At 40.5% G+C, this 15,695-nt stretch overlaps 1 protein-coding gene across 1 annotated transcript; it reads right to left on the minus strand.

The window, feature by feature from the left end:
- Nucleotides 1-222: 222 nt before the first annotated feature.
- LOC129107783 (aminopeptidase N-like) lies at nucleotides 223-15,459 on the minus strand. Its single transcript, XM_054619329.1, has 21 exons — nucleotides 15,382-15,459; nucleotides 10,247-10,979; nucleotides 9,433-9,575; nucleotides 8,910-9,049; nucleotides 8,557-8,683; nucleotides 7,477-7,631; nucleotides 7,046-7,159; nucleotides 6,772-6,915; nucleotides 6,203-6,268; nucleotides 5,976-6,041; nucleotides 5,720-5,895; nucleotides 5,159-5,235; nucleotides 4,877-5,010; nucleotides 4,619-4,674; nucleotides 4,393-4,540; nucleotides 3,748-3,839; nucleotides 3,447-3,557; nucleotides 3,042-3,209; nucleotides 1,323-1,463; nucleotides 1,116-1,197; nucleotides 223-977 (listed from the first exon to the last, which is right to left on the minus strand). Exons 2-21 carry the CDS (start codon nucleotides 10,849-10,851, stop codon nucleotides 825-827), a joined length of 2,898 nt encoding a protein of 965 aa, XP_054475304.1. The 5' UTR covers nucleotides 10,852-10,979; nucleotides 15,382-15,459; the 3' UTR covers nucleotides 223-824.
- Nucleotides 15,460-15,695: the final 236 nt, after the last annotated feature.

Here is a 15,695-nt window from a genome sequence, read left to right on the forward strand (position 1 = left end):
CACCCTTTAGCGGGCTTTCACGTAACTACAATGTTTGCTCTGTTATTATAAGACACTGAGGAAAAATGCCCCCAGAGTGTGATTTGGTAGTTTCAGGACCCCAAGACAAACACAGGACTTTCAACCAGGAGGCCGCTGTTCGTGTCCCAAAGTTACATTAGTAATATTTATGACTTGTTTTCAATTTTTTTCCTTATTTTACGCACTTATTTCCGCCAAACCATGATGCTTTTATTTAAAAATTGGATCAGCTTTTGCTGACTGATGTTTCAAAGTGATTTGCTTTGTTTGTAAACACAAATTTCATACTCAATACTTGTCTAAAATGTGTATTTCTGAGCCTAAGCATGATCTCATCTTCTCAAAAGCCAAAGAAGGCAATACACAATTTTTTCACAGGCGGTGCAGTACATATATACTCCATGTGAACTTTGACAGAGAGCCTTTTCATTATTTTCAACTATATACAGGCTATAAAGAGTCTGTAAAACCACTTATCAGCTCACGTTGTGACCTTGAACTGTCACAACATGTTTTAATGAGAATTTCCTGTATATAGACAATACAATCATTTTTTTACAATGGTTTTCTCTCTGACGATCACAAAGCGGAGGTAACAAATACATCACTGATATTTATTGACAGACATGGCCCCCTGCTCATCATATATCTGACCCTTTGAACTTAACTGGACGACCAGTGAGTGTCAGTTCACTTAGCGCAACTGTTTCCAAAAAGATGATTATAGTGATCGTCATTCATCACATATACCCTGACGGTACAAATAGAAAGAAAAGGTGTGTGATTTGAGCGTCCCAGTGTTCTCATGTGGACTCGTCATTAAACCACTCTAGCACATGGACTTTGTTCTCTTTCACCCATTTGATGTTGGCTGTGGTCTTCTCTATAGCCTGCTCCAGGGCCAAGGTGGCTGAGCCAAAACCACCATGAAGGTTATCTTCTTTGAATTTCTTCAGCTGGAGAGAGACACAAAACAAAAAGAAGCGAAGAAAGACAAACTGAATTTCTGCATTTGTTGTCTTTCTTTGCTCTAAATACCCTCAGGGAAATTCAGTGTTTATTTTAGTGTGGTTGTGACTGCGTGGGCTGCGTACCTCCTGTAACTCAAACTCTGTAGTCAATCTCCTTGTGATTCCGCTGATGAGACCAGAGAAGGAAAATGATCCTCGACCATACCTAATAGAGAAAGAAAGGTGTAGTGATATAATGATGGAAATCAACGGAGGGAAATTGGGCTCAAAAACTGTTGCAACATCAGAAGCACTATATATGGTTATTAAGGCTTGTCTGTATGCTCTTACTGCTTGAAAATGTAGCTCCATCTTGCTCTGACAAAGTTCCAGGCCAGCGGCATCCCCACAATGTTTCGAGCGACGTACTGGATGGTAGATGTGGCATCTTGCTTGCGGATTTTAGTTGGGTCTAGGGTGTACTCCAGATACCTGGCTCAGCCAAAACATGTTCTTACAAAGCAAACTTTGCCAAAACACTATTTTCATACATTTAGCAGAGGATAATTTGTTGTGATTCAATTTGTGGACCTGTACTAACTTACACTTGCTGAGTTGAGGGCATAAATGCGTTCACACCAACAAGTATGGCAAAATGCCGCCCACTAATATACGGATGGTGCCCTCATAACGGTCAAAAAGTTGAGTGTGGAACGCTGGGCGTGTTTGGTCGCCAGTGTCTCCGTCTTTGCTATGTAGCAGAAGAGGAGGGACCACCAACCTATTTCTAACATGTGAAAATGGCAGGTGAGGAAGCTGCAGCGGCTGTTTTTGGAACGGTGAACACCAAGTTTTACAAATTTAAATTATACATGTATTTTTTTCACCATTATTTTGTAGTCGAATAGAAACCATAATTGGGTTGATTTATCAGTCTGAATTGATTTGCTGCCGATACGGCCTGATGTCTGTGGCTGACTATCAACGCCCGATCTACTGAGATTCTGGTAAGTTCATAACAGCCATGTGCCATCTGAGATAACACTTCCCTTTCCGAAATTCACGCACTAAGCAAGTAAGTACAGTATAAAGTATGCTCAGTTTACTACATGGAGATGTGATAAAGGAAATATCTGTATTGATACACAGCAAATTAATAAATCTGGGAGCATGTAAAAAAGGGTGATACGGTTGTTACCATAGTTTAAGGGTTACCTACTTAAAAGAGTAAAGTCAATTATGCTTTAAAGTTTTTTTTCAGACAGAATGCAAGACGAATATTTAAGGTGAAGATTAGACTGTTTTAGTAGAAATTATTTCGACTGGTGAGTTCAAGAGATTCTCTTAAATCGAAGATAATACACAAACAAATGTTTATATTGCTAGCTATTGCTAAAGCTGACCTAAGTTCATGGCGAATTAACACAATTCCAAATAAGCGTAGGCAGCACAGGACAAAGAAATGCTACAAGTGAGACTACTGTTACTCTTGAACAATCTAATGGCACATTCACCCTCTTACAAATGAAAAGAAATAGCAATAAAATCCAACTGCTTTTATCAATAAACTTGTGGTGTTTTGCTGTTACAGTCTTTCTTGGTCGAATATGACGTAAGCTTATGCTGGCTAACATTAGCCAACGCTAGCAAATATTAAGTAACTATTGTTGTGAAACCGACATGACTGAGTCATTTCGCTGACTGTGACTTATTTCTACCAATTACATTTAAGGGTGTTACAAAAAACAATTCAGTGGTTTTTATGTGTCATTGTTCTGTCATTGTTTCTTGTGTCAAACGATGGTTTACTTTGGAACAATTTTTTTATCAATGTGCAAGTATCAAATATATGAATTTAATTGAAATATTATTATTCACCCAGGTCAGTGTCTTTGAAAGCGCAGAAAACACGTGAAACAAGTGGTCTGCTGAATAAATATCAATTCTACACTCTTACATAAATGTTACTGTTATAGTGTTGTTTATTGGTAGAGCACATGCATAGACGAGTGTCTCATTCACAAACTCCTTAAAGGTGAATACTCCAACCAATTTAGATGTCGCACATACCTGTTTAACAGCCATGGCGCTTTGGTGCAGGCCATGGCCGACCTGAGCCTGGAAGCTTCGGATGCCAGAGTGGCGTTCTTGAACATTCTCCAGGCAAAGTCCCACTCCTCCACACCACCGAAGGCTATGGCATTGCAGTACACCGTGCCTTTCAAGTTGGGATGGATCCTGGTGAACATCATTGTAAACATACAGTAGATAAGAAAATGATTCCCAAAAACATAGACTCTCACCCCACACACGTAGCCAGTGTATAATGTTACACTGCTAGCTAGCTACTGCAAATGCACATGTCGTTTCACTGGCTGTCTTGGGTGAATTAACACAGTCTGCAAAAACAGTCAAATTATCGGGATAGGAAATCTTGGCACACAAAACAACAGACTTCCACTGCTCTCTACTCACGGGTTGTGATCTGGATTTTCCATCCACTGTCTGTACCAGCTTTTGATCAGCTCCCTGCAATCCTGCACACCCATACTGCAGGCTATTCCAATAGCATTGATCTGATTATACCTGAGAAGGGGGATGTTTGAGAAAATGTGGGAAAACTGCAATCTAGCATGACAATACCCAATAAGTGTGAGAGTTGTGGAAAAGGTAAGAATCTAAATGAAATATTGCATTGAATTGAATAACGTCACCAAATGGTAAGTCACCTGCTTTTTGCTATAAAGAATACATCCTCTGGTATACGAATTCTTACTGGTCAGTGTGTCCTGTAGGTACTTTGGTCCAGTTAGCTGTAATCGTCTTGAAGTGCTCAAAAAGTGGTTGGATTTGTTTCTTGAGGTACGACTAAAATACAAATATATATTAGCAGTAGTTTTTGTGTTTAGTTGTTTTACACTTTCCCTTTATACATTTCTCCTGTAACACTATGTTCAAACTAGGAGTGACACAGCAACAGGAAACAAGGCCATTTCAATGGAAGCCAGTGGCATGAAGCTAGAAACTGACGCCTAACACTTGTCGCTGTATGACGAGCATGACATCCTACAAATCAAAGTTACAGTTTACATCCATGTCTGTCCAAAATGTCATCAATTCATCATTTTATTTAACTACATTTGTATAAAATTGTCAAAATGAGCGTATCAGTTCTTGAGTTCAGTGACCTTTGACCACCGAATAGTAATCAGTCAATCTTTGAGTCCTATCAGCAGTTTAGAGGCATTATAAAATGCTGTTGGCCAGGTGCTATTTAACGACACAACTATGGCAACGAGTGATTGATCAACTCTTCACAATGTCTCTGCAACAATGTAGCTGGCCACGCTTGGCCGTTCTGTTGCTTTTGTCGCTCTGAGTGTGAACATAGCATTTGTATTCAAAGTAAAGCAGCCTCAACCTGTAAAGCTCCGTAGACTTCAGTGCGGTCGAACATGAGGATGTAGTAGTTGAGGTTTCTCAGAGCAGATTCCCAGGGGATGTAGTCTCTTTCCTTGGACAGGTATTTGGTCGTTCTCAGGGCCAGTGTTGTATTGATTATTTTGGCTCTGCACAAAGGGAACACATTCTTTGCAGACATGTACTCTGGAAAGGATTTAACACTTTAAATACTTTTTTTTCTTTACCTTGCTAGGTTGAACGCATCATCTATTATCTGTGCTCTGTTGATGATTGATAAGGCCTGAAAGAAACAACATAGACAAACAAGTACATGTTCAAATGGACATTCCCTCACAACCGAGCCTGAATTGAACAGAACAGCTGCTACTGCTGCAAAAAGCCATGCCCTCTCTTTTTGAATTAATCTAAAAGTGGAAAAACAGCACAAACAAAACCATCACTGCATGGAATGAAAAACTTTTGTGAATGGGCATGTGACTCACCTGATGGTTGGTGTTAAGCAGAGAGAGGAGACGATTCCAATTGTCAAGATCATAGTTCACCCTAAAGTACCCAGTTACATTGGTGTTGGCTAGCAACCAGTCCTCTCCTGAAACTCTCATTAGAGAGTTGGCGTCTGGTCGGAAATATTAAAGAAAGATGTGCGAAGTATTCAGTTAACACCTTGACCAGGGATTGGTTGAGCCCACTTATCTTGGAATAAGCATTCTTATGTCGTTTTCAGATCTAATATAGAAAAGCAGTGGGTGTTACTATGAGAGTACCTGTCTCTTGAAGGAGCCAGTACTGTTGCTGCTCCACACCCGTCTTCATCCATTTGATTGGGACAAACCATGTGTAGCTGGACCGACACAGATAAAGGCGATGTGTGACAAAGTGGAACAATGATGAGGAACATCGCTAGCGGCACGGCTCTAGGGTTGGCAATGTCAGGCTATTGGTTGGTCTTTCTGTTAGACTGTTTGATGGATTGCTTTGAAATTTGGCACATATATTCATGGTCCCCAGAAAATTAATCCTGTTGATTTAGGTAATCCCCTAACTTTTTCATCCAGCACCACCACAAGGTTCACATTTGTGTATTTGGGTGAAATGGTGAACCATCTGATGGATTGCCATAAAATTCAGGACATACATTTATGTTACCCTCATGATGTATTGTGATAACTTTGGTGATCCTTGTACATTTCGTCTACTTTTCATCAAAATTAAACATTTCCATTACTTCAGTTTATGACCAAATACTTGCAAAGCTAAAGACATTCCCATGAGCCTCCGCTGTACCCTACATGGAACTTGCAGGATAGGGTTAAACTGATTCCTACTTGAACTGAGAAGGCCTTTCTACGACAGAGTCTGGATCCAACAGGAAGTGTTTCTGGGTGATAATTCCTTTCCGGGTGTCAATAGTGACCACTGGGAAGCCCATCTGAAGAGTCCAGCGGTTCATGATGTCGTGGACGGTGTGAGGAATATGCATACCTGGTGTGTTTTCAACTGCCTGACAACAGACAAAAATTTGCAAGAATTTAAGAAGAAACACAACCAGGGACACATTGCCATTTTTTTAACTGTACCGACCTGCTGGAGATGGTCCCACAAGTCTGTGTACACTGTGTTGCCGAAGGCGAATGTGTTCAGGTAAGACTGAGAAGAGACAGTGACTAAAATTGAAAGTGAACTCAAACACACCAGAATGAATGAACATGAATGTGGTTTGTTTCTGCTTTTAGTGCGCAAACGCACACAGACACATGCAAACAGTCGCAGTAGTCATTATGTGATTATATGCCAGAGATAATACTCACACTTAGTCCCTTGGCAAACACAGGCTCAGTGAGAAACTCAGACAGCATCCTTAGTACCGCTGCTCCCTGACAACCAAACACAGAAACCACCAGAAATTAGCTGGTTTGAATTTCTCATAACAGCAAAGCATTTTCCATCCAATCCAATCAAATAAAACAAGATGTTTCCATTATCAGGCAACGTGGCTCCTGAATCAGGAAATGACACGATTCAGGGAAATAAAAGACTCAAAAGTAAGTCATTCTGAATATTTTCTGATTGAAACTTGTTATAGTTTTCTTGGGTGTTGTGCTAAATGCATTTAAAAAAACAGAGAGAATAAACTTGTTAAAGCTGCTTAAAAGTGGACGAAAAATAAATAGGATTTGGTTTGAAAATGATATCAATGTCACAAGGCCTCATTTTGGGGTATTTTTCATCCTTGTGGCTTCTTACTCATTCAAATAAATAAACATATTATCTTTTTTGACCTGAATCCTTTCGAGAAAGAAAGGGTAAAGTCATAATAAATACTGTATGTCTGTATTAGATCCTGCATCAGATATATAGAATATTGTAGAAGTAACACCTTGCTGTACGAGATGGTGTTGAACATCTCGCTGATCTGAGCAGGGGTGTTGACCTCCTCTTCTCGACGGGACAGTGGGTGGGAGGAGACCAGGGCATCCACAGCAAACACCTTGTGCACTTCAAACAGTATGATCTCGTCTTTCTGCAGCCAAGCAAAGGGATGAGTTAGGAAAGTCTTTCTGACCCAACCATGCCTGTGGGACATCATTGATTGGCGAAATTTACGACTGTTAAGGCCGGCTGTCTTTTGAAGGTACGAGCGTGGCTCTTACAATGCTCCAGGTGGGCTCAGCGTGGTCGGCTCCGAGGTACTCCACATATGACGCGAAGCCCTCGTTCAACCATAGATCATTCCACCACTGCAGAGTCACTAGGTTGCCAAACCACTAAAAAAAAACACAATACATAAAGAGTAAAGCAATAAAGAGTTCTGCACCAGTAATCAGTCACTCAGTTAACCTCCAGAGAAATCATTTTCCCATGAAAACTGTTACTGTCTGAGTGAGTTAAGATTGGTCAACATTACCACAAAAGAACAATTCCGAGAAATATTACAGGCTTAAGTAAATACCCAACCACAGAGTTTCACATCACTTATGATGTCAGGCTTTCAAAACATCTAAAAGGGAACAAGGCTAATATGTCCCCAGGTCCCCCTTTGTAAAGGGAGGTTGACTACATTGTCAGGAATATTATGACGTACCATGTGTGCAAGTTCGTGGGAGATGACAGTTGTAATTCTCTCTTTGTTTCCAGTGGAGGACATAATGGGATCAAAGAGCAGGGCCGTCTCTCTGTATGTGACCAGACCCCAATTCTCCATTGCCCCAGCATTGAAGTCAGGCAGAGCGATCTGATCTGGGGAGGACAAGAAATGCATCAGAAATCAGAGAATTCTTCAGCATCTTAATGTTACCTCGCAATTCAGACATCATCAGGACGCTGGTAAATAAGCATATATTTGTTCCAATAGGATTTCAGTTGTTTGGTTGTTTACCATTCACATGGTGTATTTGATAGAAGAAGTTGGTTAAAAAAAAAAATAGTTGAGGCTAAAAAGGCTAAAATGCTCTTGAATTGATTAATTCAACCCAGGGGGACCTATTTACCCATTGAAGGAGTTGAGTCATCGTCTATGAAGTATATGTCTGGTGACAGCCAAGGTTTTTAAATGAGCTTGGGCGGGGATGTCAATAGAGCATATTCAGGATAACATTTTTGTTGTATCATCTCGTTTCTGCTTTTAAGCCAAGATAGCAGCGTGGCTCTAGAGATGGCACTCCAGGGATGGCTCATCCTCTGTGGGCCGCGACAATTGTGGCCCACAGAGGATGAATCCTAATGATTTTGGAGATCCCTGGAGTTTTCCTCTACTTGCCACCATGACTTGGACATTTAGATGGATTGACATGGATTGTCATAAAACTTGTCATGATATTCACGTTTCCCTCAGGATGAATCGTGATGACTTTAGCAATCCCTTAATTTTCCTATATTGCGACATCATCAGCTCAAATTTCCACTTTGGCCAATGACCAAATTCCTGCAGATGGTGAACATGTTCAGCCTACTAAACATTAGCATGTTGCCATTGCCATTTAGAACATGTTGGCATGCTTTACTTCAAAGCCCTGCTGTGGCTTCCACTTAAAGCAGGATAATGTTTGTGTCCCGTTAAATTGAAAGTGAAGGCTGGGCTAAGTTAGATAAAGGAAATAAGAATCATATATCTATCTTTAAAGTAAAATGTTTTCCCACGCATGTCAATGCATAGTTGACCTACCTGACTTGGAGAGCGGATATGTTGCGTTGTAGTAGTGCTCATAGAACTGAAGGATCGGCCCTGTAACGTTGAGAGCATAGTCACCTTGCCTGTATTCTATGGCTTTTCTTCGAGCCCAGATTCGGATCTGCAAAGAATGAGGCAGCTTTGAGTCCGTAATAACAAATTGAAAATAATACTTTTTTTTCCTAACATTTTTTATTATTGGGTCACAGGAATGTAATCCAGATGGTGTGACCTATGACCCTCATTAACACTGGTTGTTTGAACTGCATTTGGTCTATGATCCAAATGAATTTGTATGCTGACCACACTGGTAACGTAAAAAGATAAAGGGAACAAAAATGCCTTACCAACAAATTGTTGATTTGGGTTGATTTAATGTTAACAAAGTCACTGACAATAAACGCCAGCAGGTATGTGGACATTTTCTCAGTTGGCTCAAATGTAGTTACTCTGACGGGCACGCCGCCAATGACAGAGTCTGTAGTGCCTGTTCGGAGAGGGGAAAAAGTTAGACTCTGACACTCTGTTAGCATTAACAGCATCTAGTTGCTGATTCTCTAATAACATGTCCAAGTTATTGATTATTCACTGCCTCACACATAGCACACTCTGCTCTGAAAAGCAACTTTTATTACAAACATGTCCTATATCTTCCACAAACACCATTTGGGTTGTATTTCGATTGCGTTTTCAATATGTTTTTCTACTTTCATTTGACTCACTGACCCAGATTCTATAGAGATTTGTGACATAACAAAAATTAGAAAGGAATACATGTTTTGTACTCTCTTGCAAATTTCCCCGCTGCGGGACTAATAAAGGATTATCTTATCTTATCTTATCTTATGTTTTTGTTTTTCTGAAACCAACCGATTTCCATGCCGTTAGACAGAGCCACAGTGTCTTGGTCGTGGATGATGGTGACGTTAAAGACGGCTTTCATGGCCGGCTCGTCAAAGCAGGGGAAGGTTTTCCTGGCATACGTTGCTTGCATCTGCGAGGTAGCGACAACTCTACAAAATAGACAGCAAAGTGGCAAAATACTCTACCAAGTCCCACCAAGAGGAACATTGGAGCCATGGCAATTAAGTCTTACTAAAGGACAGTTCACCCCAAAATCACAAAACACATTTTTCTACTTACCTGTAGTGCTATTTATTAATCTTCATTGTTTTAGTGTTAGTTGCTTAGTTTTGAGATATCAGGCCAAGAAATGTCCGCCTCGCCTCAAAAAATAATGACCCGGTTACCCAAGATAATCAAAATAATTCTTCTTGCCAGCACTTTCACGTAGGAACTATTTTCTTTCTACCAAACTTCAATTGTATCCCCATGCAGAGGGAAGCGGGCATTAACACTTAGCACCCAGCTAACATCACAGCTCAGCCAAGAAGGATGCCATTTATCTTTACATCTCACGACCTACTCAAACCATGAGTAGATGCACACTTCCTTCTGATTCGTGACACGGCTGCAGGGAAAATGTTCCTTTGCCCTTTCAGCTCCACAAGGTTGAGTGCCATATAGTCCCATTATAGTCAATTAACTTACAACAAAAAAACCTATATTGATAAATAGCACTTCAGGTAAAAGGGAAAATATATATTTTTTTATTTTGGGCTGAACTGTCCCTTTAAGAGCACAATGATGGTGCACCATTAGGCCATGCTATGCAATTGCTTACTTCCTCACACCGTCCTCGGTGTATTCACTCCTGTAGAAGCCTTCGAGGTCATCCGCCAGTTCCCCCTGGAATTCAGTGTAAAGCACATATGATGCTCCGACAGCTAGCCTGCTGCGTAGCTGAAGGACCAGAAACTCTGTCTTCACTACAAACCAAGACATCTGTATAGCTGGCGCAGTGGCCTCACCCATGCCATTCAGCATAGCTTGGTGCCCATTGAAGCTGGTGAGGTTCAGCTTGTTGGAGTGGATGATGATAAGGTCCGTTTCTTTCACACATCTGAAGACCACCGCTGACTGTCCTGTGAAGACGTACATGCCATCCGCTTGGGGCTTCAGTCTGGGCCACAGGGTGACATTGTAGGAGACAGGAACAAGGGAGTTTGGGAGTCTGTAGTGGTCCCAGGGCTCCTTTGGGGTGAAGGGGGTGGTGAAGGGTGTGGGCACGCCGGTGCTGTCTGTTGCTCCGTCTCCAGGCTTGTCTCGATTCTTGGCCCGTTCCTTGTTGTAGGCGATGGACAGAGCTATAATCGTAGTCAGAGCAGTGGCCGCCAGCACGAGCATCCCGAGGCCCACATTTTTACTGATGTAGTAGACTTTCCCCATGTCCGGCTCAGAAGGGTGGAGAGTAACTCTGAGGGGTTCAGTCTGTGTTTTTCCAGCACACCAGGTCTCTTCCCTCCTCTGTTAATAGCTGAGCTATTAACATGGCAAAAAAGGCATTTTCATAAGACCTGAGGAGAAATGGAAAGATGGGAAGACCTCGGCCATTTAGTCTACAGCTCAGCAGCTTTTAGAAGTTGTGCACAATCAGCGTTATTCAAAACTGCTGATGCAGTTTCATTGTTAGGCTACAAGTAAAGTATAATTTAATTACTTTTTAGACATTCATCTTCAGTACTTATAATTAACACATTACCAGCATCTTCAACTAGTCCTAAAACAGGGTTTTACAATGTCTGCCACCAGAAAATCTACAAAATGTATTCTAAACCGCTTTATGATACTTTTGAATGCCACTCCAGAGAACACGCAGAACTCATATAATAATGTGCAACGCAAAGTCAATCCGTGCCGCATAGCTCATAGAAAAGTGGTCAGTGGGGAAGCAGAGGTGTAGACGGATGGCTTTTTGATGTCAAATGTATAACATTGTTGAATAATATTGAATATACCCTGTGTTTGTCTGCCTGTTTACACTGCAGCCATCTTTATTATGGGTTTTTGCAACAATGTAACACATCTGGCCTAAATTCAGTGTCAGTTATACTTTGTGGAAAGAGGCCTGTGCTGTTAATCTGTGCTGAACGGATGAGTGTTGCATACAAATTTGACTCTAAGGTGTAATTATACCGGGTCTGAGACATTTTTTTTTTATATTTTAAAAACGTCCGAAAAATTTACTAATGCCCAGGAGTTTTCACTATTCTAAATGCAAAAAGTTAGTCCCATTGCCACAGGGCATTTCTCACTGCTGCTAGTTGTATTTTCCGACGGCATCACTCCTTTACAGCCAAGCACAAAGATCACAGGGTGACATTATAAAACAAACAAAAAGAAAGAGACGTGTCTTATCGATAAGCAACATTTACAGCTGACATCAGCTTTAGACCATAAATGATCTAAAGCACGATCTTCCTATCAGGTAATGTCATGGTCAACTGTGACGAACATTTTAACCAACAAAGTTTTCCTACAAGGCTGAAACTTTCTCAGGTAATTGCACCAAAGTTTACCTGTTAAATAATATTGCTGGCATTACTGCGAGATCAGCAGTTTCCTCCAGCTCTACTGTACATCAAAATCACTTTACATTATTATTTGAAGTACAAAATCCTGTCAGTGCATTTCCCCCCTAGTATAACACCCCCCTTTCCTTCCTATCTGATTGCATGTGCACACAGGTGTCCTCTTCAGCATCTTCATGTTATCATCGTACATGTGGGAGAACATGAGAAACACCCAGAAGTGTCAGATACCACAGCGATGCCAGCACATCTATCAGCTTGGACAATAAACTACATTTTCTCCTCACTAGTATTTCATTTGTCATAACTTTGTTTTTTAATTTTATGATATTCTTAAAGAAAAGGTTTGATAAGAACATGCTTTATTGTACAGAAATATCTATTAAATTCCTTTGATTTCCAAAGAGTGCGTACTTGAGATTAAGAATAATTAAATTGATGGTTAATCTACAACCCATTGTGTGTTGAAATAATTATCTACACGACTTTTATGATAGAGAGAGGCTACAGCTAAAGATAAGATTGTTACATGAACCTAAATTTGGAAACAAGTTTATCTCGGCTAACTGATAACAAATAATTATAATTTTTTGTGAAGAAGGCACACAGCTTTTAATGTAAATGATTGAATTCCTATGAATTCTAACCTGCCTTGGTTTTTCAGCCTATTGCTATCAGGCAGCATTAAATAAGAGGATCAAATAATGAAATCTAGCAACGCCATTTCAGGGATATCGAAAGAGCAATGAGTCAAACAGGCACCTAAAGGAAAAAAAAAGATCTTCCACAGTCACTGCCGAAACTCATGTAGCCTAGAGAACATCTGGAAATGATAGATCTGAATCTGATTAATCTCTACAGACCAAGACCACACAATCATAGTCATTCTGGGACCTCTCTATAATATGAAACATGCCCTCAGCCATTCAGGGCAGCGTCTGAAAGATGAAAATATGTCCAGTACAATGGTGGAGTGCTGTAGCTACAGAAGCAGTAAAATTGAGAAAGAGGAGTTTGAAGTTTTCAGGCTAGACGGCAAACTGTGAAACCAATAGAAAGCTTGTAATGCCTTCATTTTATGCCTTTTTTAGGCTAATTATTCTAGGGTGTATTTCTGCCCCACTATTATTAATATGTATATTGAAATCATTATCACTAATTAGCAATTTAGTATGTAAGTGCTTAACTACACAAAATGACAAAAATATGAGCTGAAAGCCCGAGTAGTTATCCTACTGAGTCCTGCTAGTCAGCTTTAGCAGGAGTTTAGCTGCTTTTTTTCTCCATAAGGATTGGATTTGGCCGCTGACTCATTTTGTTTTGTGGACTATCAAACTGAATTGAAATACTATGTCTGTCTCTTGAAAATCTATATTAGTCATTCACAGAAACCAGGTAGAGAAATATTTAAAAATAAGTACATTTAGTTTTGCTTGTAGCTAATCCTAGTCTGTCTCACAAACTAGCATGTGTTTAGGCTAGGCTATTTGGCTGTTGTGTTTTGGCAGTTTTGGCTTAGCTTTTTTATAGTTACTGCATATTTATATGTTGTTTGAACTGAAATTTCTATGAAGCAATTTCTTATACGACAAAACAACAGATAGCTAACAAATTAAGGTCTTCTCAACTTAATTTATACAAAATATGTACCGTATTTTCCGCACTATAAGGCGCACTTAAAAGCCTTTAATTTTCTCAAAAAACGACAGTGCGCCTTATAATCCGGAGCGCCTTATATATGGATTAATTCTGGTTGTGCTTACTGACCTCGAAGCGATTTTGTGTGGTACACGGCGCTCTGTCAACATGTTTTAGTACGACTTTGGTAAACTACAAAGCCGCACCGCTTGCAGCATTACGGCCACCGTAGTCAGGAGCGTCAGGAGTAATACATACTGTGCTTCACCATAATATTACAGTGTGTGTGTATAAGGACCCCACATGGCTCCTGTCAAGAGACACGCTTACGACGCGGACTTCAAACTCAAGGCTGTCAGTCACGCAGGAGAACATGGGAATAGAGCAGCTGCGAGAGAATTCAACGTTAATGAATCAATGGTACGGAAGTGGAGGAAGTTTGACTGACTGACTGTTTTGTTTCGCTTAATGCGCCTTATAGTCCGGTGCGCCTTATATATGAAAAAAGATCGAAAATAGACCATTCATTGACAGTGCGCCTTATAATCCAGTGCGCCCTATAGTGCGGAAAATACGGTAGTTAGTCTGTTTGAACATAACAGAATTTGTTACATTTTTATTAAAAGTTCCTAATAACGGGTAAGGTTTGGCTTGTCATGACATCTATATATGTAGTCCTATACATTGCGAATATACAATATTCAATCTAAACAGATCACAATGATTCTGTTCCAAGTGCAATCTGTGCTAAAAGTAAAAAATGATGTCACTGTTTTTCAAGGTGAAGCGCATCCATGTCGATAGCACGGGTTAGTTAACAAGTCGACAGAGATTGGGTTCATTTTGTGATGGGAATGTTTATCTTGGGCGCCAAAATCACATATTTTCATGGGGTAAAAATGACAACAAAAGAGCCATGGGATTTCATCAGATTCTCCTCTTTCATTCCCTGCAAAGTGCTGTGTATTCTTATTGGTCAAAACCTGCACAATGATTCCTTTGTTATCAGAAACATGTGCTGTGTGTAATTTTTGTACATCCAAGATATGAGCAGTAAGTAATGGTAGACGTATTCTGCGTTTGGCACGTGGACTGTGAATTAATCATGACATCTGAATTTAACCTGGACACGTGCCTTCCACTGTAAAACTTAATCAGGTTTATATGGCGAAATACATCACCAGCATGACTCCATTTCGACCAGATTTCCTGTTCGTTTTATCTCAAGAATATGACGGTAAAATACCGACGCATTCAGGTAGAGCGAGAATGTTTTTGCATTATTGCTCTACCTGCACATGAAACTGTGACCCACACTATCTGCTCTGTGTGGTTTCCGCTCCACACTGTCCTGATAAGCTTCAGCCAGCTGTGAGTGCTGCAGAGTTTAAATCCAGTACAGCCCACGCTGGATGTTGACAACCAATTAATCCACAGCAGAGGCAATAAGTCAAACCGGGACTTTAAATAAACAAACATTTTCTCTATTTACTGATTGCAGATTCCTTGTTATATGTTTAATTTGAACAGAAACTGAAGCCCAGTGATCATTCTTTTTCAAAAGCAGCATTTCCCAGTGAATGTATTCTGCCTTCTGAGAAACTCATCTTCAGTGCATCAATGCACCAGATGCCAAAGGCTGGAAAGCTAAGATGCAGGCTGTTAGTATCAGATCCAAACTTGTAATTAAAGGAGTAAACTTGGCATGCAGCATGTTTGAAACATTAACATGGGGGAAAACAGTACATACCCTGTGTAGGCGGACATCCACAACAAGCTATAGTTTAGATTTGCATGAGACGCAGTAGCTGAGCGCTGGAATGATCCCGGGCTGATGTGAAACACTCACAGGCTGCATCTGTGAGGGTGGAGGTGGGAGGAGGTGACGAGAGCTGCCACAGGTCTTTTCTGGGGATGTAGGGAGGGAATAGCTCTCTCAATTCCTCCCCACCATCCCTCAACCCCACCACCAAAAAAATCCCTAAATTAGTGAGAAGGGGGGGGGCTGAAAGAATGTGGCTGTATCAACAAAACTGCGAACTCATTGTGGTTGAGCAGAAAGAA

This window comes from Anoplopoma fimbria, chromosome 2, assembly GCF_027596085.1.
Source record: "Anoplopoma fimbria isolate UVic2021 breed Golden Eagle Sablefish chromosome 2, Afim_UVic_2022, whole genome shotgun sequence".
Lineage (NCBI taxonomy): Eukaryota > Metazoa > Chordata > Actinopteri > Perciformes > Anoplopomatidae > Anoplopoma > Anoplopoma fimbria.